The following is a 26,556-nucleotide window of genomic DNA, read 5'->3' on the forward strand; positions in this document are numbered from 1 at the left end:
TAATCGGAAGAGTAGCCCATGTAGTGGCGACAGCGGGTTTCCTCTCAAAATATGTGTGGTCCTTAACCATATGTCTGACGCCATATAACCGTAAATAAAATGTGTTGAGTGCGTCGTTAAATAAAACATTTCTTTCCGATAAGATCGGTGGCCTGACTCGGGATGGGGGGGGGGGGGGGGGGGGGGGGGGGGGGGTGACGGATTTTTAGAGTTGAAAATGGGCAGAATTTTGAAAATAAAAATTAGTAAAAAAAAGTTAATAGAATTTAAAAAAAAAAAAAAAAATTACAAGCCAAAAAAAAAAAAATTGACTGCTCGGCCGAATATTTATATAATTTGGAGTATTTTAGAAGGACCGTCCAAAAATAAATAAGAGAAAGAAGAGAGGATCGGACTATTTAATAATATTAAAAAAAAGAAAGCAATTTCGACATAAAATTTTGAACGGAGGTCTAAAAGTTTAAAGTCCAATCTATATGGTCCAGGCCGGGGAGGGGGGGGGGGGGGGGGGGGGGGGGGGGGGGGGGGGGGGATTTAAGGTGGGCATAATTTGGAATACGAATTTAGTTGTTAAGTCAAAGACCTTGTGACGGAACATGCTCTTAAATTTGTTTTCGCCTGTGGCGATTTTAATTGTGTTAGAGGGCCGTGTGCAGTTCCACATGCACTTAGCGCAGGTGGGCAACTTGTTACGTAATACTTCGCGCGATCGGGCATTCCAATATGCACTTAGTCCAGCTGGGGAGGCCATGTGGCGAGTAGTTACGTAATACCTCTGCGAGTGCGGTTTTTACAACCGTGATTTGGCGACGATGGCGTCAGTAAGTCTGACGATCAGAGAGAAATATAACGACGCTAGTAGAGGTGAAATATCATATGATAGGGGGAGGTACCGCCTTGTACCCCCAGGCGTTTTCTGATTTTTGAATAAATAGCTAGGATTTAGAGATATCTAGAAGAACGAAAAGGAGGCTCCCAGGGAACGTAGTCCGTTGGACTTTGGTAAATACCATTTCTGCTCTGTGTATAACCTTGATGTGATTGATGTGACTTTAAATATTTTAATACTGTATTATACCAATATTCTTTAGACAGTGTCTTCGGTCATCTGACGAAGTAAATCGTAGACTTTTTGTTATAACATTATACGAGTATTTGGTAATATAAAGCTTAGCCAGTCATCCTAGACGACATAGGTAAACTGTAGGTTATTGTCTTTATTGTGAGAGGTACCAGTATTAATTCTGTGTTACAAGGTTACTGAATGAGTAGTTAGGGTTAATTAAAAATTAACCCGTTAGGAATAGAGCTGTAATTCCTTTATTAATTAAGTTCCCCTGGAAGCGTTCCTAAATTATCACACGTTACTGAACGAGTAGTAAGGGTTAATTAAAAATTAACCAGTTAGGAATGGTGTTGTAATTCCTTTATTAATTAACTTCAGACCTGAAGCCAAAATGAGCTAATTTCATACTACTCATGTTTGGACAAAAAATTAAGTCCAAATAATAAAATTAGAGTGCTCGACCGAAAGGGTTTTAAGGTGATTTGAGCATTTTAGACGGGCAAGTCGAGAGCACATGAACATACGTCCAGCTTCATCGCGTGTTGTCAGAGAAGTCGCCCGAGCCTTAAAACACTCCGAATACCTAACCGATTACCTAATAAAAACACGAATGGTATCATGAAATGTTTGTAAAGCAGATTTTATACAAACTCGATACACTCACTGTAGAAGTTAAAAGGCTAATTGCTGTTACCTGCCGACGGTATCAAAGATCGGTCTATCGTGTGCTCGACTTGGGGATCCTTCATCTCGTTGTTTTTTGTCAGCGAAATGAAGTTTTCTACTGGGATGTATGCGGCCATTGGAATTGATTGAACGCTGGAACGCTTCTCGTTTCGACAGTCTGCACCACCAGGTTGGATTCTTTTTCAGCGAGATTCCTTGCCTCCACGTAATTTCTCCGGCTGAATATGTCGACTTGTTTTTTCGTGACTCGTATGACGACTATTCTGCAGAACGCCACGGTTGTTCGCGTTTAGTCTCTACATGTCCGAGCCTGTTCTCTTTTTCTATTTTTTAAAATTTATGTTAATATAGTGGACAGTATGTTATGATTTACTTCGCTGCTACCTGCAGGTAGCACTATACCAATTAATTTCCGGCTGGGTCGAAGTTCGAGGTGCACCGAACTTTTGATAGAGAAGTTAACACCACAAGTCCTGTGATTGGTTATAAATGTGAGTGTGTTGGTTGTAAAAAAAAATTAGTTTCATCTGGGCTAAAAATGTATACAATTTTAATTCATCTAGTACCACTGTGTCAAGTAGCCTTGTGCTTGGAACATGTATGGGGTACATGCAAAAAAAAGTACTAAAATTTTGTGCGAAACTAGGGGTGTTGTAAAAACATCTGGTTATACCGAAAATGAGCCATGAAAGGTACCATTTTCTGCAGTTAATACTTTGAGGTAGGGGTTGTAGTACTGATATTTATGGGTCATAGTTTGGTTGATATATTGCATATAGTGTTTTTAAACACAAACGTTAACATGGTCGCCTATGGGATTTGAATTGGTATAGTCCAACCTGCAGACGACTCTCCATTTCCGGTAGAATGTCAAAAAATAGCTCATTGGCTGATATAAATAGACTGGCCAATGAGAAGTACAGACACAATTACTACTGGAAAATGGAAATGGAAGAGGCCTTGTATGGGAGAAGCCTATTAAAAAATAAAATAGCGATCGCACAGACTTCCTAACAGGTTGGACTATACCATTTCTCTATCAAAAGCGGTGCACCTCGAACTTCGACCCAGCCGGAAATTAACTGGTATAGTGCTACCAACAGTGCGCTCGACAGCAATTGTTTGCGGGATTCTTCGCGCATGCTCTTTGTATTTTTGCTGGTTTTAACAAGATGTGAAGGCAATGAGAAAGGCATTTGACAGAACTCCAGCAAAGTTAACAAACGTCAAAATGTCATACCACATTCCTGCAAAAGTAAAATGCATTACCATTATCTAGATGTTCATCTTATTCTTTTTCTATTTGCTGCATTATACGTGTACATGTATACTCAACAAACGTGACTACGGGCTACATGTAGTAGACATTTCGGTCCACATGTATAGTGTTGGTAAGGTTTAATCACAGATGATTTCTAAATATTGTTTGAGTAAATGTTGACCAGTGTTACACACACACATCATGCCTGTAGTAGTTATATTAGTATTTTGTACCACATAAAAGAAAAATGCTGAAAATATCTATTGGCTCTCAATTAATGTTGTTGAGTATATTTATGCAAAACAAAATTCAAAACATCAATATCCAAACGCTGTTTTTATTAGAAAAATATTATATTTCCAGGTGAACCAATTTTGTCACATTTGCCTACTTCAATGAAAATGTGTTCTTCTTATACCAATATAGTAACCCAGTTGAAATACATGTCATGCCAAACTGCACGTTTGTTTATAGCTTCAACACTGTAATAAAACTTTAACCAATTGTATACATGTAGTAAAACTACAAATAACTATAAGTTGTAGAGCAGTTATTTTGTGTCACGATTGAAACATTCCACTCATCATTATTGTTGCTATGGCAATCATATTCTATAACAATAGGATGTATCAGATTTCCAATATTGAAATCATGGTCTTTCTAAACTTTATTTTGTTTTTGACATATTATAACAAATTCTAAACAATATTTTGGTGTGTTGATATCTCATACTATATCAAATAATAAATTTTATAAAATTTATCCAAATGGATGAAAGTTCAAAACTTTGTTTTGTTTAACAACACTACTAGAACACATTGATTTATTAATTAATCATTGGCTATTGGATGTCAAACATGTGTCTCAGAGGAAGTCTGCTACAATTTTTTTCATTACCAGCAAGAGATCTTATATGTGCATTTTTTCACAGATAAGGCAGTACAAACCACAGCTTTTGATATACCAACCATGCGGCACAGGTTGGAATGGAAAAAAACAATCAAAGAATGGATCCACTGAGGGGTTCGATCCTACGAAGGAAGCACCTCAGGTGACCACTCGACTAAATGAGCTAAAGTACATGTCCCACCAATAATTAAGTAATGTCAATTCTCGATTGAGGTTGCAGTCATAATCCTTTATCGAAATTATATATTTTAATGTTTGTCATTTTGTATAGGCTTATAGCTATAACATCAAAAAGAGAAATAATAAATAACTAATATACCAATATCTTGAGCAATGAAGGCCACTGGTCTCCTGTACCACCATAGGATTCGTTTGGCATCCACTCGGATATCGATCTACACGTTGACCAGGGCTAACAATGGCGCCAGTGGAAATGAGGCAGCAAACAGCTGAAACAGGCTTTTCAGAGTTTGGTGTGGGCTCAGCTTAATTAAAGCAAGATATAATTAAACAACATATGAAAACAAGCATTCTGAGAGTATAAAAACTGATGAAGCAATACATGTCCCCTACTGCATCGGCCCAAACACATTTTTATATCTCCTATGTTCAAGGACCATAACTGTGAAAAATTGGTAAATCGCCATGAAAGTGTAACTTGATTTGTAACAGTACCTGATAAAGCTATACACACAATTTTAACCCAATATCTTGAGCCACTACAAACAAAAAGTTTCAGAAAGCAATACAGGTCTCCTACTTGGCCCAACAATTAACTACTAGCTAAGTTCAAGGGCCATAACTGTGAAAAATTTGTTTTTGTCAGGAAAGTCAAACTTGATCTGCAACAGGGCATAATAAAGCCATACACAAAATGTCAGCTTAATATCTTGAGGTAATACAAAAAAAAACTATAAGTGGGACAGACAGACAGACGGACGGATGGTGACAAATCAGTAGGGGACTACTAATACAAATTAAAGCAAACATCTCACCATAAGGAATCCATACATGATGACTTTCTCCGTGTACTCAGAAAGAGTGAAGTCGCCCAAGTCAGGTTTTAGCCTCTCGTTCTCCATGAATGTCTGGTGACGAGGATTTGAACCGTTCATCTTATCCTGCGACGTCTCGTCCACCTGGTTCCTACGACAACGTAAGCAGTTGGGACGTCGTCGCCAGCGCTTTTTAACAAACCTTTGAAAAGACAAATATGGTACATTATAACACAGTGTAATAACATGCAGTGCTTATCAAATGATTGTATTTGAACATGTATATGACTAGTAGAAAGTTGATTCCATAGGTACATGGGCAGTGGTGTGAATTCTGTCAAAATATATGGATATCCAGACACATATTTTAACTTATTTTCAGAATAAAAATTGGAGAAAGCATAATTGAGCTTCATCCTCAGATGTTGCTGCTTCATGCATCCCCAGTTCGATATACCTATAACATGTGCTTTAATTTGAAAGAAAAAAATGCTTTATTTAACGACGCACTCAACACATTTTATTTACGGTTTTATGGCATCAGACATATGGTTAAGGACCACACAGATTTTGAGAGGAAATACGCTGTCGCCACTTCATGGGCTACTCTTTCCGATTAGCAGCAAGGGATCTTTTATTTGCACAGGCAGGATAGCACAAACCATGGCCTTTGTTCAACCAGTTATGGATCACTGGTCGGTGCAAGTGGTTTACGCCTACCCATTGAGCCTTGCGGAGCAGACACTCAGGGTTTAGAGTCGGTATCTGGATTAAAAATCCCAAGCCTTGACTGGGATCCGAACCCAGTACCTACCAGCCTGTAGACCGATGGCCTAACCACGACGCCACCGAGGCTGTTTGTTATTTGAATATGTATGTCTAATGCTAACAGTACTGATGTTATAACTTATGATATTTCTGCTTTTTTAATGTGATACCAAAATGTATTTATATGTGAAAAGAATAATTCATATTTGTTAATTTTCTTGTTGTACATTAACTATCAAATGTGATTTCTGCTATAACAGTAAAATATACATGTATCTAAATGGTTAAGAGAAGGTAAGAAGAATAGGCTTACGGCAAAATGATATCTTTGAAGAACTTGGGGAATGGCTTGACGACGAGAACTTGGAAGGAGAGCTGTGACATGCACGTCCTCGAGCAGCTGTCTTTGTAGCTAGAGCCTTGACCAAGCACACCAATATCATCAAACCGCTGACCAGTAGAAATATGTACATGTATACAAATAGTGTAACAAGAACAGCTGTTTGTAGCTGGAACCTCCACCAAGCACTCCAATATCATCAAACCGCTGACCAGTAGAAATATGTACATGTATACAAATAGTGTAACAAGAACAGCTGTTTGTAGCTGGAACCTCCACCAAGCACTCCAATATCATCAAACCGCTGACCAGTAGAAATATGTACATGTATACAAATAGTGTAACAAGAACAGCTGTCTTTGTAGCTGGAACCTCGACCAAGCACACCAATATCATCAAACCGCTGACAAGTAGAAATATGTTAATGTATACAAATAGTGTAACAAGAACAGCTGTCTTTGTAGCTGGAACCTCGACCAAGCACACCAATATCATCAAACCGCTGACAAGTAGAAATATGTACATGTATACAAATATTGTAACAAGAACAGCTGTCTTTGTAGCTGGAACCTCGACCAAGCACACCAATATCATCAAACCGCTGACACGCAGATACATATATATATATAGAGATAGAGATAGAGATAGAGATAGAGATAGAGATAGAGAGAGAGAGAGAGAGAGAGAGAGAGAGAGAGAGAGAGAGAGAGAGAGAGAGAGAGAGAGAGAGGAGTATTTTTTATATGAAAAATATCAACCGAGTCTATGTTAATCGGGTTAATAAATAGAGGATTCGTCACGAGTATTTTTTAATATGGGAAATATCAACCGAGGCGGGAAAATGGTAGTTACTACTAGGCAACTTCCGTTTTGGTATGGACAGCGTTTACCCCCTGTGGGTTACGTTGGAAAAAAAATATTTGCTGTATGGATATAATGGGCGATGTATAAGAAGACAATAAATGTGGAACCACAATCTGCTTAGTAATTCTCTGGATGTCATGACAGTACTTACCCCTCTGAAAAATGCAATATAAAGACATGATGCATAACTGTTGACAAAAACCAAACAGTTTGATAATGAGAGCATCATTGTAGCGGGTGTCAGTCCGATGGTTTTCTGAAAATGTAGACAGCATATTTCATTTATTTCAATATGGCTAGAATTCCCCCCCCCCCCCCCTCTCTCTCTCTCTCTCTCTCTCTCTCTCTCTCTCTCTCTCTCTCTCTCTCTCTCTCTCTCTCTCTCTCTCTCATTAACCCTCTCCCCAAACACCACCCCAAACCACACACACACAAAACAACCCACTCTAAACTAACAATGAATGTCAATTGCTTTTGTGTACCTACCTACCTACATACATACATACATATAGATTGTACAGAGCAGTCGACCACGTCTACTACATTCGGCGTCATAGCTAAAAGTGCCTGCGACAGAGTGACGCCATTAATGACGTCGCTTGCTTTTATATGTTTTCAGACGTACCACGTGACGTCATTTGACTAATCAAAATACAGGATTTGCCAACGCGGTGCGACCCGTTTGATGTTATGTTTACTAAATTGGCTTACTAAAATGCTATTTTCGTAGTTAAATCATCATTATATATCAGGTTGCCCATTTCAACATATTTTTCCATAATGTTGTTGTACAGTTTGGTACCTTCAGTTTGTCTAACAAGTGTGTAGTTGATCTAGAATTATCAAATGCAACCCGCCAACCCGAAATGCGACCCGCTGCAACCTGACGCCTCGAAAAGTAAGTACCAACCCTATCTAATAAAAAGGTGTAAACCGATAATGTTTGTAAAATAACTGGTTCAATTGTAACTGCATTAACACTCACACAATAAAGTATTTGGCTACCTACCTCCCTAGATTATGTAATAATCTGCACCAGTAAGTCAACGTGAAAGACTAAGGGATAGTCTAACGCACCGATGCAACTGTAAGCACAAATCTACAGTTGACAACAATACAGTCTAACGTTCAAAACAAGTTTGATGAATTCTAACACATGTAACTGATATTAAATCTGAACATTAAATTATGTAATTATGTCATTCAGCTACAACGTTCATAAATTATATTTAGAAAAATTTCGTCTAACGTAGCCTTGACCTGTCCTAACACATCTTCAAGTAAACATGGCGGCGTCCGTCAAAACCCGGAAGTAAATACAAATAAACTATGGCGATTCCATTGAAATAATAAGTTATTGTGTGCTAGAAACTTAGCGAAACAATCTGTAGGTACGACTAATCATCACTATATAGCTATTTTATCAAATAGTAAAACTTTTCTCACAGTCACAATGAATATCCAGGACAATGTTCCGTTGTTTTAACAGTTGTACATCGTAAACTGTACTTTGGAACCTAAGCTACCTGCCTCGTATTTCCACTAGAATAGAATTAATTAAACCATAATGGACACTTAAGGTGTGACCATTACACTAACCCCCCCCCCCCCCCCACACACACACACACACTCAGTAGAAATGATCCTCCGGATCATGTTGTAGTCAGCAATACCATCATTAGTTATCGATGAAGATCCCAATAATAGAGAGTTTTCCATGAAACACTGAAGAGCCAGTAGTTGAAGAATGTTTTTGAATCTTTGGAATATGTGTCGATAGAAGAGAATCACTGAAGAGATCAAAAGAAGGTTCTTGAATCTCTGAAGAAACCAATAACAGAAGAATGTTCTTGAATCTTTATGAAATCAGCAATAGAGTAGACTAAAGTCCAATTGAAATATCCAGACATTAACAATCATAGGAATGGAATTTTTATATATATATATAAATCTCGTTGATGATATCATTGTCTTTCACAGACCCAATTTTCATTCTTCTGTTGGTGATGCTTCCAGTCGTAATGGTATGCTGGCAGCTTCAATCCACATCATGACTATGTCAGTATCAGTACGTCTGTAACACATTGCTGCTTGCATCTGATTTACAAAAGATTCTGCTTCTTTGGATGTTGTTTTTCCTAGAGCAATTTCTGAAAGGGTTATATAATTGTATAGCCTTGATTTTGAGATTGATCCCTTCTTGCCTGTTGTTGAGGGACTACTAGGAAGGGCTAGCATATTCCATTTATCCTGGAGCTATTGCCGGTCTATCACTTGAAGAGACTGCTCTAGGGTCATTGCAGCACACTCCCACTATAGAAGACGCTGGTCACCATCCATGTCCTTCCATCCAGAGGGCGGCCATAGTAGGATGACATTGCCTACTTGCATACTAATTTGCTTCGTCTCCCATTCTCGACGAGCAGGTGGTACCAGCGGCATGCAACCTTTGGCCAGTATCCGTTTACTTCTTTCGCAAGGTGTTGTCATAGCTGCATTTTGCTTTGTTGGCGATGGTCCCTTTGGATGTTTGGGAGTCATCTGCTGTTGTGTTCCATATCATGTACATTCCTGCTCAGAATATTGGAAGTTTGTTTCATTGTGGGAGAAGGACTTCTTAACCTCTTGCGCTGCATGGAAGGATATCTCGGTTTCCAGCAGCGTATGGCCATCACGTGATTGGTATCAATGGAAAGTAGAGTCGCCACCGTCTTCGACCGTACCTTAAATTCTTTTTCCTGAAGAAGATGACCATCCCCAGAATGTTGACGACAATCAGGAAACGTATTCATCACCCGCATCTTCCTTGCAATTGAGCTCATTTCTCTATCTGTCAAATGGGATAGCCTCGTTTTATAAATTATCTCATGACCAGGAGTTGTAAAGGTTGCTTCTGCCATGTCCCTTCTGAGCGAGTCATCTACCAACTGCAATGCCTCCGATGGCTTTAATGATGCATTCTCTGGATCATATGTAGATTGGGTAGGTTCCGACATCTTGGTTTCACTTACTGTCGATTCTGCATAGATTGAAACTGCGTCGTCATCATGCTGCAGTGGTATTGGCGTGGATGTAGACGTGGACAGTGAGACATTTGGATGCCCTATCTTCTCCCAGCATTCTATCCAGTCATCTTCAGTGTGTATCGGGTTTATTATATCTGATGTCCATTGGAGAGCTATTTTCCTTGTCTTTATTGAAAGGTCTTCAGACCATGATGGTGGATTCACGACTCTCACATATACTTCTGGATTCAAGGACAGCCACACTGCATTGCGCTCCCCACAGAATTCTGCACCCAGTTCATGCAACCTCTGTTCATGCTTCGCTTCACAATGTCTCCTCCACTCTGCTACCCTGTTGAAAAATGTGTTTCCTTGGCATAAAACACATAGGATTCTAATTTTTCTATGAATCGTTGTAAGGTGATTTTTCAACTCCTTCTTTGTTGGGAATTGGTCACTGCAGGTACCGATACCACAAGAATATCTCGGCATGGTGGAATCTCTAATGATAAAATGTGATCTTCCTGAGAAATGTTAATTAAAATTTATCAGGCCTCAAACATCATGATTAATGGAACTTGGTAAACGTGATTAAGGAATGTGTTGTAATCGATACTAAAGACTTTCAATACTTTCTCTGGTAGACGTCTAGAATTCTTTAAACAAATATAGGTCACTTCAACTAGACTTGTGATATCTGGAAATGTCCTCATCTTGAAACATTGATGATCAGAACCTGAACTTTGTCACTAAAGACTTTCACGTGTAACTTTAGAACACCATTTTACTGCAAGTAAAGGTCTTGTTCTACACCATCTGTAACTTGTTCTACTCCCCATATTTCAATATAGGTATTTCTCCAGATATCACAAAGTCTGTCCGTTAACACATGTTTATGAAACCTGTATTATCTCCATCAATGTTGTTTGAAAGGTAAGTGATTTTTCATGGTTACTATAGCACTGCTTATCTACTGTAACCCAATGCTGACAAAGAGGGATAGCTACACACACTCGGGTTTGGAATCTATAGTTATTAATATTAACCACTCAGTCACCCACTACTGACTACTGTGGATTTCCATCTGTACAACTCAACAGTGAAGAAAAGAGAAAAACTTCAATTCAGAAGACCCTAGGGTGATCAGTCCTAGTCCTGCTGAAAACATCTTAAGAAACTTCCTAACTCTCGCTGCAGCTACAACTCATCTCTTTTTTCATTGCAGACTTTCCATCCTTCATTCACAAGGAGGTCAAAGAACTATTTGCAGACATCATGTGTACCATCCTCGGTGTCATTGTAGGTTTACATCAAAGCAGATATCTCAATCACAATTATAGTTTTATAAATTAAGGTACCTGTAATAAAGCTATCTTTATCCACTGTGTTGCTTCTTTAAAATCCTCTCGAGACTGGAAAACTTGAACTTCAACAAACTATTACTCAACAACAACAAAAAATATGAACAATACTCATACAAATGTCCTGATTTATAAACTGTTCTTCCTGACCGACTGTTGCTTTATAATCCACATTGGAAGACTGCATCCTCTATAAGGTAGCAGGCGGTCTATGTGGATAGCTTTGGCAGTCCCAATGACATCTTGACAAGGTATATAAGATCATCTATCTTCTTGACAACAAGGTAAGGTCCCTTCCAGCCTGACGTGAGCTTTTGACAAACACCTGGCTTTCTCACAGGATTATGTAGCCAAACAGCTTGCCCTTCTTTCAACGATCTAGTTTTAGCCTTGGTATCATACATTTTCTTCTGATAGGCTGCATTCTTTTTCAGACATTTTCTTCCATGATCATGGACTAACTTCAGGTTATCTTCTAGATTCAAAAGGTAAGTATTGACATCCATTCGATTTCTCATATCTTCAGGTTGTTCAATTATGGCATGCATAGGGAGAAAGACTTCTCTTCCAAAAACCATTTTGTTTGTACTCTTGTAGAATGTGGTGATGCTCTGTAAGCCAGCATGACTTGTGGTAAATAGTCATCCCAGGATCTCTGGTCTTTCTCACAATACATTGTCAGCATAGCACCTAGTGTCTTGTTAAAACGTTCTACATTGCCATTGGATTGGGCTCTCATCCCAGTGATGCAAGGCTTTGGCAACGGTCTTGGCTTCTTGATCAGGGATGGCTACTGCTTCGGTCCACCTGGTGAAACAGTCAACTATTACAAGTATGTACCGATTGCCTCTTCGTGACTTTTGTAATGGTCCAAGTATGTCCATAGCTACTCGCTCCATTGGTTCCCCAACATGGTACTGTCCCAAAGGTGCCTTCAGTGACTTGTTGGACTGTTTTCTTGCAGTACAATGATCACAGAGTTAACAGTGTGTCTCAACATCTTTCTTCATTCCTGGCCAGTAAAATGTTGTTTGAATCTTTTGCAGAGATTTTTCTTTGCACAAATGTCCACTAGATGGTATATCATGATGGTATTTCAACACATTTGACTTAAGTTTCTCTGGTATGACCATCTGAAGTGTGTTTGTACTCTCATCAATCTATTTCCTGTATAGCACTCCAGAATGGACTTACAGTCGGTCCCATTGTCTCCAAAGGATCTTTATGGTTGCTGTGCATGGTGATATTTCCTCCCATTCTGGACGTTTTCCTTTCTCTACTGCAACTACGGTGGGTCCAACAGATTTATCCTCCAACTGTTTTTGTCTTACAGATGGAAGATCTCAGCCTTCTAGGAGGGTGTGTGGTGTGAACCGAGTGGATTGAGATTTCTGTTGCATGGCTAGCACTCTAAATGGACCTGTTGAAGGTTGGGAAACATTTGGTAATGTTGGGTTTCAATCTTCATCTTCACTATCAGAATGACTGTTCTGGATATTCTCTTGTTGCTTGCATGCCTTACAGGGATTCCTAGACAAAGCATCATGAGTTGTATGCTTTCTCCCAGCTCGATGGATTACCTTCAGATTGAAAGTGCCCAATTCCTGGAGCCAACGAGCAACTTGTCCTGTAGGTTGCTTGAGGTTTTTTTTTTATCCAGGTTACAGCTGCATTATCTGTACGTAGGAGAACTTCCTGTCCATACAGGTAACTGTGCAAATGTTTAAGGGCTGCAACAACTGCCAATAGGTCCTTGCGTGTGACACAATAACTTTGTTCTGGTTTACTAAGTGCCTTGCTCATATAAGCAACGACATGCTCGGTATCCCCATCCTTTTGTGACAGGACTGCACCAACAGCCTTGTCACTAGCATCGGTATCTAGGATAAACTGGTGATTTGGCAAAGGGTATGAAAGAATAGGTGTTGTGATCAGAACGTCTTTCAGTTTCTCAAAGGCTTCATTACTCTCAACTGTCCAGATGAACTTTGCTGCCTTGTCAGTCAACCTGTGGAGGGGTTTTGCTATCTCAGCAAAATGGAGGATGAATCTCCTGTAGTAAGAACATAGTCCAAGGAAACTTCTAACATCTTTGGCGTTCTTTGGTACAGGCCAATTTCTTACTGCTGAAATCTTTTCTGGGTCTGTTTCAATACCATTTTCAGACACGATATGGCCCAGAAATTTCACTTTCTTCTGAAAGAACGTGCACTTGTTTGGCTTGAGCTTGAGATTGGTATCCAGTAGTCTTTGGAAAACTTGTTCTAATCTCTGCACAGCTTCTGCCACATCAGCGGCTCCCACTATAATGTCATCAACAAACAGGGGGCACTCTTCCCACTGCAAACCACGAAGGACATTTTCTATAAGTCGCTCAAACGTAGCAGGGGCATTTGTTAATCCAAATGGCATCACTCGAAACTGGTAGAGACCAAGACTTGTGGCAAAAGCACTTTTATCCCTGTCCTGTTCAGCGATACCCATTTGCCAAAATCCTGAGTTTAGATCCATAATGCTGAACCATTTGCACTTTGCTCGATCATCTTGGCAATCGTCGGTTCTTGGTAATGGATAGGAATCTTTGATGGTCACTTCATTTAGTTGTCTGTAATCAACACAAAAGCGGTATGAACCATTTTGCTTTTTTACCAGAACCACAGGAGATGATCATGCACTGTCGGATGGCTCGATGATGTTGTTGTCCAACATTTTCTGTAATTCTTCTTTTTCAATGTGACGTTTTCCTAGGGGTTGTCTCCTTGGTGACTGGCGAATTGAATAAGCTGTACCAGTATTGATTTTGTGTTGAACTCTGTTTGTTTGACTTAGGTCTGCTGAGTTTGTTGAAAAGACTGCCTGGTACTTGATCAGGAGTTCTGCAAAGGCTTCACGTTCAGATGAAGACAGGTGTTCTGAACTACTCTTAAAGAGCTGTTCCAGATGGTCAGGCATGTATTCGGCTGCTGGTTTCGAAACTTTTAAGTGGCAAGCAGCACATCTCATATCGTCATCGTCAGAAGTCATGTAGATCGACTCCACAATGGCTATGTTCATATTAGGGTGAAGAGTGACCTCATTTGAACTACAGTTGATCACATTGACTTTGATACTTTCCTTGTGAGGGTCTATGATCCTTTCTGAAATAAATACTCCTTTGGGTAGTACATCTTTACCTTGAAGAAATACAGATTTGGCCAGTTTCTCCACTTGTGGTATTCTTACTGGAAGCCAGAGTCCATGACTCGGTGGAATAACTGCCGTTGCTATGACCTCCACTCTGGAAATCATCTCAGCTTTGTTGTCTATATTAGAAATGTACAAATCTAGATGATGCCATAACTTTCCAATCATTATAAGCAGAGAGAACAAACCTGTGGCCTATTAATAGAAATGTACAAACCTAGATGATGTTATACCTTTCCAATCATTATAAACAGAGATAACTAACCTGTGATCTCTATTAAAAATGTACAAACTTAGATGATGTCATACCTTTCTAATCATTATAAACAGAGAGAACAAAACTGTGGTCTATTAATAAAAATGTACAAACTTAGATGAAGTCATACCTTTCCAATCATTATAAGCAGAGAGAACAAACCTGTGGTCTATTATTACAAATGTACAAACCTAGATGATGTCATACCTTTCCAAGCATTAAGCAGAGAGAACAAAACTGGTCTATTAATAAAAACGTACAAACCTAGATGGTGTTATACCTTTCCAATCATTAAGCAGAGAGACCAAACCTCTTTATGTTTAAGACCTGAGTGAAATAATTTTCAATTGTCATGAGCTTTAGTCAGTAACAATGAACATTATTTTACGAGGGACATAAACATGATACGAAATGGTAGCGAGTTTAATATCCTATTTATTAATCATAATCGATCTTAATTTATATCACTCAACTGTTTGGTTGGCATTCCTGTAAGGTTGTAGTACGCCAATCGATGACGTCATCGTGTAACTTCGAAGTGTTACGTCCCACTTTGCGTTCTACTCGGACGTATCACTTTGATATGTACCAAGATATTTTTAATCATATGGGTAACTTCTGTTTTCAAGGATTAAGCAGAGAGAACAATTAACACTGTGGTGTGTGTATTACAAATGTACAAACCTAGATGATGTCGTACCTTTCCGAGTAATAAAATGGAGACTGCGTTGAGCAGAGAGGACAAAACCGTTGTGAGGAGACATTCAGCAGCACCGCGGTTCGGACACATGTCGACATCCATGATAACAGGGTACACAATCACACCAACAACACTGGCTAACACCAGACAGATCTGGAAACAGAAATTACATGTCGACATCCATGATAACACGGTAGACAATCACAACAACAACACCGACTAACACCAGACAGATCTGAAAACAGAAGTCACATGTCGACATCCATGATAACACGGTAGACAATCACACCAACAACACTGACTAACACCAGACAGATCTGAAAACAAGTTACGTGTCGACAACCATCATAACACTGTCAATAATCACACCAACAACACTGACTAACACCAGACAGATCTGAAAACAGAAGTTACATGTCGACATCCATGATAACACTGTCGACAATCACACCAACAACACTGGCTAACACCAGACAGATCTGAAAACAGAAGTAACATGTCGACATCCACAATAACACGATAGACAATCACACCAACAACACTGACTAACACCAGACAGATCTGAAAACAGAAGTTACATGTCGACATCCATGATAACACTGTCGACAATCACACCAACAACACTGGCTAACACCAGACAGATCTGAAAACAGAAGTAACATGTCGACATCCACAATAACACGATAGACAATCACACCAACAACACTGACTAACACCAGACAGATCTGAAAACAGAAGTTACATGTCGACATCCATGATAACACTGTCGACAATCACACCAACAACACTGGCTAACACCAGACAGATCTGAAAACAGAAGTAACATGTCGACATCCACAATAACACGATAGACAATCACACCAACAACACTGACTAACACCAGACAGATCTGAAAACAGAAGTCACATGTCGACATCCATGATAACACGGTAGACAATCACACCAACAACACTGACTAACACCAGACAGATCTGAAAACTTCCCTATACACGTATTGTTTTATTTGTACTGACACATCCACGTCTGGTGGAGACGTGACATGCCCTATCTTCTCCAGCCCGCCATCTTTCCTCACATACAATGTACCTTCCTATACTGGGGGAAACAGAAGTCGATAACAAAGTGAAGCGAAACATTTAATATCACATTTCACGACCTACTGTTCCCAGTGGCATTCCGAACAGAAGTAGATGTAGATGTGTTGTTGGTTACTTGTTCGCATGTATATTTATGTTGGTATGTGAAGTATCGCTGTCGGTGGTAAATGACTATTCTTTACGAACTTTAATTCACAGACCATGGCACTGATTCAGCTGATCATCTGTGATTCTAACCCGGATATAATTCAGAACATTGGCCTGTATTTTAGCAGCTGGCGGAGATTAGTCATCTGGGATTCTGATCTGGATACAATTCAGAACATTGGCCTGTATTGTTGCAGCTGGGGGAGACTGGCCATCTGGGATTCTAATCTGGATACAATTCAGAACATTGACCTGTCTTGTTGCAGCTGGGAGAGACTGGTCATCTGGGATCCTAATCTGGATACAATTCAGAACATTGGCCTGTATTGTTGCAGCTGGGGGAGACTGGTCATCTGGGATTCTGATCTGGATACAATTCAGAACAATGGCCTGTATTTTTGCAGCTGGCGGAGACTGGTCATCTGTGATTCTAATATGGATACAATTCAGAACATTGGCCTGTATTGTTGCTGCTGGTGGAGATTGGTCATCTGGGATTCTGATCTGGATACAATTCAGAACATTGACCTGTACTGTTGCAGCTGGGGGAGACTGGTCATCTCGGATTCTGATCTGGATACAATTCAGAACATTGGCCTGTATTGTTGCAGCTGGGGGAGACTGGTCATCTGGGATTCTAATCTGGATATGATTCAGAACATTGGCCTGTATTGCTGCAGCTGGCGGAGACTGGTCATCTGGGATTCTAATCTGGATACCATTCAGAACATTGGCCTGTATTGTTGCAGCTGGGGGAGACTGGCCATCTGGGATTCTGATCAGGATACAGTTCAGAACATTGGCCTGTATTGTTGCAGCTGGGGGAGACTGGTCATCTGGGATTCTAATCTGGATACAATTCAGAACATTGGCCTGTATTGTTGCAGCTGGAGGAGACTGGTCATCTGGGATTCTAATCTGGATACAATTCAGAACATTGGCCTGTATTGCTGCAGCTGGCGGAGACTGGTCATCTGTGATTCTAATATGGATACAATTCAGAACATTGGCCTGTATTGTTGCTGCTGGTGGAGATTGCTCATCTGGGATTCTGATCTGGATACAATTCAGAACATTGACCTGTACTGTTGCAGCTGGGGGAGACTGGTCATCTGGAATTCTGATCTGGATACAATTCAGAACATTGGCCTGTATTGTTGCAGCTGTGGGAGACTGGTCATCTCGGATTCTGATCTGGATACAATTCAGAACATTGGCCTGTATTGTTGCAGCTGGGGGAGACTGGTCATCTGGGATTCTAATCTGGATACGATTCAGAACATTGGCCTGTATTGCTGCAGCTGGCGGAGACTGGTCATCTGGGATTCTAATCTGGATACCATTCAGAACATTGGCCTGTATTGTTGCATCTGGGGGAGACTGGCCATCTGGGATTCTGATCAGGATACAGTTCAGAACATTGGCCTGTATTGTTGCAGCTGGGGGAGACTGGTCATCTGGGATTCTAATCTGGATACAATTCAGAACATTGGCCTGTATTGTTGCAGCTGGAGGAGACTGGTCATCTGGGATTCTAATCTGGATACAATTCAGAACATTGGCCTGTATTGCTGCAGCTGGGGGAGACTGGTCATCTGGGATTCTGATCAGGATACAGTTCAGAACATTGGCCTGTATTGTTGCAGCTGGGGGAGACTGGTCGTCTGGGATTCTAATCTGGATACAATTCAGAACATTGGCCTGCATTGTTGCAGTTGGAGGAGATTGGAATAGAGTGGAGTGAAGGAATTAATTCATTAATTATTTAATTAATTAATTTTTAACTGCACCCCAGGACAGATAATTATTATATGGGCTGTTGGTGAAGGTGGGTCCAGGAGGACGTGGTGACTGGCGATTGGGCATCACCTAACTCAAAATGTAAGTTTAAGAGGACGATATTATGATTATTCCTCTCACACCAATAAAACGTAATTAATACAATACTTTTGGAAGGAAGCCAACACTAAGGAACTTTGAAGGAGTCTGTTAAAATAGGGTGGTCGTAACAGACACTCTTTTATTGATGTGTGCGTGTGCGTGCACCCGCGTCTTTGTATTTTAGTTTATTGTTGTGTGCGTGTATCCGCTCCTTTGTGTTTCAGTTTATTGTTGTGTGCGTGTGCGTGTACCCGCTCCTTTGTGTTTCAGTTTATTGTTGTGTGCTTGTGCGTGCACCCGCGTTTTTGTGTTTCAGTTTATTGTTGTGTGCGTGTGCGTGCACCCGCGTCTTTGTGTTTCAGTTTATTGTTGTGTGCGTGTGCGTGTACCCGCGCTTTGTGTTTCAGTTTATTGTTGTGTGCGTGTGCGTGCACCTGCGTCTTTGTGTTTCAGTTTATTGCTGTCTGCGTGTACCCGCTCCTTTGTGTTTCAGTTTATTGTGTGCGTGTGCGTGTACCTGCGTCTTTGTGTTTCAGTTTATTGTGTGCGTGTGCGTGTACCCGCTCCTTTGTGTTTCAGTTTATTGTGTGCGTGTACCCGCTCCTTTGTGTTTCAGTTAATTGTGTGCGTGTGCGTGCACCCGCGTCTTACTGAATGTGTTTCAGTTTATTGTTGTGTGCGTGTGCGTGTACCCGCGTCTTTGTGTTTCAGTTTATTGTGTGCGTGTACCCGCTCCTTTGTGTTTCAGTTTATTGTGTGCGTGTGCGTGTACCCGCGTCTTTGTGTTTCAGTTTATTGCTGTGTGCGTGTACCCGCTCCTTTGTGTTTCAGTTTATTGTGTGCGTGTACCCGATCCTTTGTGTTTCAGTTTATTGTTGTGTGCGTGCGCCCGCGTCTTTGTGTTTCAGTTTATTGTGTGCGTGTACCCACTTCTTTGTGTTTCAGTTTATTGTGTGCGTGTCAGTGCACCCGGGTCTTTGTGTTTCAGTTTCTTGTTGTGTGCGTGTGCGTGTACCCGCATCTTTGTGTTTCAGTTTATTGTTTGCGTATTCGTGCACCCGCGTCTTTGTGTTTCAGTTTATTGTTGTGTGCGTGTACGTGCACCCGCGCCTTTGTGTTTCAGTTTATTGTTGTGTGTGTGTACCCGTTCCTTTGTGTTTCAGTTTATTGTTGTGTGCGTGTGCGTGCACCCGCGTCTTTGTGTTTCAGTTTATTGTTGTGTGCCTGTGCGTGCACCCGCGCCTTTGTGTTTCAGTTTATTGTTGTGTGCGTGTGTGTACACCCGCGCCTTTGTGTTTTAGTTTATTGTTGTGTGCGTGCGCGTGCAACCGCGTCTTTGTGTTTCAGTTTATTGTTGCGTGCGTGTGCGTCCACCCGCGCCTTTGTATTTCAGTGTATTGTTGTGTGCGTGTGCGTGCACCCGCGCTTTGTGTTTCAGTTTATTGTTGTGTGCGTGTGCGTGCACCTGCGTCTTTGTGTTTCAGTTTATTGCTGTCTGCGTGTACCCGCTCCTTTGTGTTTCAGTTTATTGTGTGCGTGTGCGTGTACCCGCGCCTTTGTGCTTCATTTTATTGTGGTGTGCGTGTGCGTGCACCCGCGTCTTTGTGTTTCAATTGTTTTGTAATTTATCGGTTTTGATGAGTCACCGATGAACCTCCTGAGTTCCACCAAATGTCTAAAGTATTACCTATACTTGCAGATTATATGTTTTACCAAACTAATTGTTAGATACAGTAGTCATCGTTCATGTCGAGGCGTGCTGGATCAAAAGGTGAGAAGAAATCAGCTTCCGGCTTAACTCTCCAATTTGGTGTTGATTAAGGAGTCCAATATTAACTCAAATGCAACACAAAGTAGATTTATCGAAAGCACATCAATCGTTTCTAGGTCGCCAATTACGTTCTAGAATATGTTTCGCCCTTTTATATATTCACATCTGTGGAATACTTGGCTACTGGCACAAAACTAGTATATGCATGGGACCTCACACATTTTGTTTTGTTGTGGAAGGAAGCTGGTATGGCATTTATTTCCATGTGCCACCAAATGAAAAGCGTATTTATGTTTTCTTTAAAGTCTAATGTTTAATCCAGTGTAATAGCCTTCTTGTTCAGCACCCAAAGGGGGCAAGACCATTTCTTATCATATATTTATTACTTACCTATTCTACCAGTCGAAAAGAACACTACCCAGTTACGATTGAATATATGCACTACGACTATATGAACCAGCTGTTAATAAAATTACACGGTTATCGAAGTAATAGAAGTTCTGTTCCAATATTCCAAATAACAGAAAACGAGGCTTTAAAAAAGCTGTTTTAATAACAAATAAAAGTCCAAAATGCTAAAATGCAATGTACTATACTATTACAGCAGATGCTCAATAAATACACGTCGTGACAGGACAATGAGACAATTCTTAAAAGTAATATATAAACTCAAAGAAAATAAATACGTCAACACTAACAGAAACAGTAGGTTATGTGCACACTCCAGCATAGGTCCATATTCTAGACAAACGGACTGAAATTATATTGAAAGTAAACTCTTTCAGGATAAATGTTTTTCAAAATGAGGAACATTTTAATGAAGGAAATTAGTTTCAACAACATAACTTTTGGTAAAACAAAAGAAGACAAAACAATACACAAAAACGATATTTATGAAAACAAGCAAGACAAGGTAAATTAGAAGAATGTGGAAGGATAGTTTTGATAAAACTGGAAGATGTGCATGCTTGTTAAATTATTTAGACTTTTACTTACATATTACACATTTCTCACAATAAGATCATAAAAACTATATTAACAAAGCCTTTGTTATAGAAATAAAAATACTCAATAAATTATGCTGCAATATAATGCATATAATATATATAATACGTACTAATATAATAATGGTCAGTTGGTAACGTTTAGTTAGGCACGTGGACGCAATGGCCTTCCATCTCCCATCTTCCCAGTTAAAGCTATTTAGAAATATTTCTCTTCGTACTAGAGTGCTTGCCTAAGGCGCAATGGGTCACAAGATTTATCGCCCTTGATGGACTCCGTTTTTGTCCATCTCAGAATCCCATGATTGGCACGTTAATGTCATAGTCTGTACTGTCCTGTCTATTGTAAAGTCCATATAAATCTGAACGATAAAACCGCTATGCAGTCTAATGACATTTGGCAAAATATTGGTTAATTTCACGAAACTCATTCTAGTGCCTCCTCTATAGGAGGACAGCCACTCCTAAGGAGATCCTTTGCTGGACACTACATCCTTCTTGCACCGCCACAAAGAGGACTGCCATTCCCAGACCAGCTTCTAAATCAAAACTAGCACAGGGCAGGGCTTATTGCAATAGATATAACTGTGATGCCATGCTCTCTTGAAGCAATTCCATAAGTAATGATATCAGGTGTTTACGAACCGTGAGAATATCCTGCCTCATTTGTTCCCTTTTCGGTTGCTGCATGTATAATAACTATAACTTGAAATATTGAAATCACCAGGTTAGTCAAAAAATAGGCATCGTTTAAAATCTCAAAAGCACAGTATTTTAGCCACCAAATAGGCATATGGCACTAGTGAAAAACAGATATACGTTTTATAATAAAAAGCAAACACAACAACAATATTAAATTGATAAATATACTTGTCCTAATAAAAATGCTTTCTAAAAGCTAATAAATGCACAACTAATAACGGTATTCATTTATGTGGTAAACATTAAAGTTTCCAAACAAAGCCTGAACATGACTAACAAATTCTAATTACTATATTGGTACCTGTAATCAATATTATAATCTAAGGATTTTGTAACTTATCACTACAATATATATATATATATATAATATGTCAAAAACACAATATGAATTCACTCTTGTCTGTTACATCTTCACGCAAATATCTGCATAAACACAGTGATTACAACAGATTACCCTTGACACAAAAGATCAAAACAAAATTTAAAAATATGTTTTAAGGAAGAGCATTCCCAACAAACAATATCACAATACTAATATTGCAAAAGCAGAATCATATCAATATGGTATCTGTAAACAAAAGGCAGTACAATGTAATGTTTACAGATAATCTCAGCGTCGTTAGTATCTCTTTATGATGTACAAGTCACTTGTCGGGTCAAATACCAATAGGAACACAGAAACATTTCAAATGACATTTTCACAAATTTCAGTTATGTTTGCAACTGTAATCAACAGAAAATAGTGTCATATCATATACACATGGCTTTTGCAATAATTACTATACTATTATGTGTTAATGAATGTACTTTGTTTATTTTTTTTTATTTGAATATTTTTTTTTCATTTTTGGTCACATTTTCACACAGTATATATATATTTTTATACATACATACACAGATTAAAATTAATATACTATGAAATAAAAGAACAAACCTTTTGCCAACACGTCATTGAACCTTACTCAGTACTAAACACTCAAAAAAAATTCATACATGTATATATGGTAATAAATACTTAAGATACTGTCAGTGGTGGATGACCTAGAGATATTTATTCAAACACTCCATCTTTTAATAAATTCATTATATAAAAAAAAATTCTAATATATAATAAGAATGTATATGAATTTTTAATATTTTAATATCTAGTGATTTCTTCAGACATTTTAAACTATATATAAATTGCTTTGTCAAAAGAGCAATAATGTAAATTATGATATTGTTCTTTGAGTGCCCAAGAAGAAAACTGGTATGAGAGAAGCTAACTATAATGTCTGCCGCTTCTTTTATCCATTGTTCGACTTGTTTAATTAAATTTTGGACGTGTACACAATCAAAAAATAAATGCGTATACGTTTCAATAGACACATTACAGAAGCTACAATTTGGGCTGCTTATCACTCTAATATTATAGAGACACTTTTTGTAGGGAGAATTCTTTGGATTATTCTATATTGGAACCATCTTAATTTGGTATCCTTAGATATACTGAACACATTGCTTTTGATACTTTTCCACCAATTGTATTCTTGTTCAAAATTTAATTCTCTTTCCCATTTAGATATATTTTTTTGGTGGAGAAAAAGACGACTTTATATAGGTGTTATATATATGTTTTGACCCCTGTTTGTTTTGTATTATGGTATTTATATACTTTGGCCAAAATAGAAACTCAGCTGAAAGTGGTTTGGTGGATAAAAATGGCCATGTATGTAATATTGCAGCCTTTAGCCCTTCAAAATCCATCATATTTAAATAAGTTGCCATCTGAGTCATACATATCATGTACGTTTGTTATACCTATTATATTCCAATTCTGGTAATAAACAGTTTTGTTACCAATTTTAATTAGGGAGTTGAACCACAGTGGTTCAGAACTTACATCATTTTCGTTAAATTCCACTTTCTTTTTGAATAATGCTAGTATATTGAATACCTGTTTCCAGAACATATTTGTAATTTTTTTCCCAGACAGTTTATGGTAATCATCTGCTATATTAGTAAATAAAATATTTTTCTTTGGGAGGTAACATCTAAGGACATGATACCATAATGAATCATGTCCATTTATTGCTCTTCTAATCCATGTTAATTTTAAGGAATTCATAAAATATTCTAAGTTTACCATTTTTAAACCACCATTTTCTATATCCTGCATTAGCGAATTCCGATAAATTCTATCTATGGAACTCTTCCAAATATATGAATAAAAGATCTTGTTGATTGTTTTTATTATGCCATTATCTGGATTGGGGATACTGAAAACAAGGTGAACAAGTTTAGATAGAGCCAAGGATTTGACAACGGTAATTCTACCCAGCATAGTAAGATGACGTTTAGACCAGGTATTCAGTAACTTTGAAATCTCTTCAATTTTGTCAGTATAATTTAATTGTACAATTTGATTTAACTGGACACTAAATTTAATTCCCAAGAAGGTAAACTTCTTTTGTGACCATTTTAAGATTTTATATTTACATAGATTATGAGTATTATTTGAATTTGATCCGATCCAAATAGCAATAGTTTTTTCAATATTTGGTTTCAATCCTGAGAATTTAGAAAATTGATCTATTAAATTTAATGTGTTCCTTAGTGAAGCTTCTGTCCCATCGAGTGTTATAGCTGTATCGTCTGCATACTGCATTATTTTATATTCTCTTTTTTCTATTACTATTCCTTTAATTGACTCCTCCTTTCTAAACAAATTTCCCATGATCTCAGCGCACAATATAAAAAGATATGGTGGTATTGGATCCCCCTGTCTACACCCCCTCCGTACTGGATTTTTTTTTAGTAAAAACACCATTTTCAATTACAGTTAACATACAGTCCTTATTTAATATATTGACCCATTTTATAATGTCCTCGTCATAGTTAATTTTTTTTTAGGTTTTGTTAATAAATCCCCAAGATACTGAATCAAAAGCTTTCTCAAAATCTACTAACAAAAGGAGTGCCGGAATATTATTTTCACTAGTGTAATGCATCCGGTCATATAATAATCTGGTATTTTCGGCTATACACCTGCCTGCTAGGAAACCCTTTTGATTTTCATGAATTAATTTATCTATAGATTGTTTTATTCTATTGGCTATACAGCCAGAAATGATTTTATAAGTGGTATTTAGTAAAGATATTGGTCTCCAGTTTTTTAGAACATCAAGGGGTTTGTTTCCTTTTGGCAACAGAGTAATAATGCCTTGTTTTTGAGTTATTGACAGCTCGCCAATTTCAAACGAATTTTAAAAATTCGACTGTGAACCCATCTGGCCCCGGTGTTTTGTTATTTTTCATATTTTTTTAATACATACAATGCCTCACTTGCTATTATTTGACCTACATATTCGCTAACATTTTCAACTTTGGGAATATTTGTATTTCTAAAAACCTCATCTAAATCAATATCTATTAAATATTCTTCCTGTGACATATATAGTTTCGAGTAGTACGATCCGGCTTCTTCCAATATTTGATTTTGTTCAATAATAATGTTACTATCCTCACAAACAAGTTGGGTTATTGTTTTATTTACATAGTTTCTTTTTTCTAGATTTAAAAAATATTTCAATGGCTTTTCTCCGTCTTCTATCCACCTAGCTCGGCTTCTCAAAATTAAACCCTTCATATATTCTTTTCTATCTAATTCCTCCTGTTTTTTATTTTCTTCCAACCATTCAACAAATATCTTTGATTCAGGATTTTTATCCACTAACTCAGTTAAAAAATTAATTCGATTTTCCAGTTGTTTTCTTTTTAACTCCTTTTCCTTTTTATGAGCTGCACTAAAACTGATTGGCATGCCCCTTATTTTTGTAAGGAGGATTTCCAAAAATAGATGGTCACTTATCATAAAGGATATAAGATGTGGGTCTGCAGACAACAGGTAATTTCTATCATAGGGAAGTAAAGCATACTCCTCTATTACTTATAAATAACCGATTTCACGCGTTCAACATACTGAGTATTATTTAATAGGGAGTTGTTAAATTTCCAAAAACCTTTGCCTTTAGTAAATTCAGAAAGTTTTATAAAGATCTCTGTGGCATTATGGTCTGTTTTATACCCTGGAACAATACTAGTTTTTAAGATACAAGATAATAATTCTTCTGTTATCAGCAAAAAATCCAGCCTTGCCTTTTTTAATGGTGATTTCCTTGACCATGTATCGTCTACTTTCTGGGTTATTGATTCTCCATGGATCACATAAATTAAATTTATTCATAATTTTTAGTATCTCATTACGGGCCTAAGGGTTATTTCTGTGTTTATAGTTATAAGTATCCAACTCTTGGTCAAGTAATAGATTGAAATCCCCACAGACAATATTAAATTCATTATCAAATTCTTCAATAGATTCAGAAACAGTTTTATAGAAATCAGGAGTGCCTTTGTTTGGGCCATATATATTTACAATAGTTACTCTGTAGAAGCTCGTTTCTATTTCAATAACTAGTAAATTGCCCTTATCGTCACATTTTGTTCTACCCAATTTATATTAAAAGTTAGACTTAAAATGAATTGCTACTCCCCTGGAGCTGCTATTAAAGGAATTAGTA

At 38.3% G+C, this 26,556-nt stretch overlaps 1 protein-coding gene across 1 annotated transcript in view; it reads right to left on the minus strand.

Moving 5' to 3' along the window:
• Window positions 1–2,716: 2,716 nt before the first annotated feature.
• The window catches only part of LOC121374828 (anoctamin-6-like), a 62,761-nt gene continuing 38,921 nt past the window's right edge, over window positions 2,717–26,556 (minus strand). Inside the window, 4 exon segments of the mRNA XM_041501939.1 lie at window positions 2,717–3,000; window positions 4,243–4,372; window positions 4,919–5,120; window positions 6,000–6,136. Of these exon segments, the coding sequence (XP_041357873.1) occupies window positions 2,918–3,000; window positions 4,243–4,372; window positions 4,919–5,120; window positions 6,000–6,136 (552 nt within the window). The 3' untranslated portion in view covers window positions 2,717–2,917.

The sequence above is a fragment of the Gigantopelta aegis genome, chromosome 6, assembly GCF_016097555.1.
Source record: "Gigantopelta aegis isolate Gae_Host chromosome 6, Gae_host_genome, whole genome shotgun sequence".
NCBI classification, from domain to species: domain Eukaryota; kingdom Metazoa; phylum Mollusca; class Gastropoda; order Neomphalida; family Peltospiridae; genus Gigantopelta; species Gigantopelta aegis.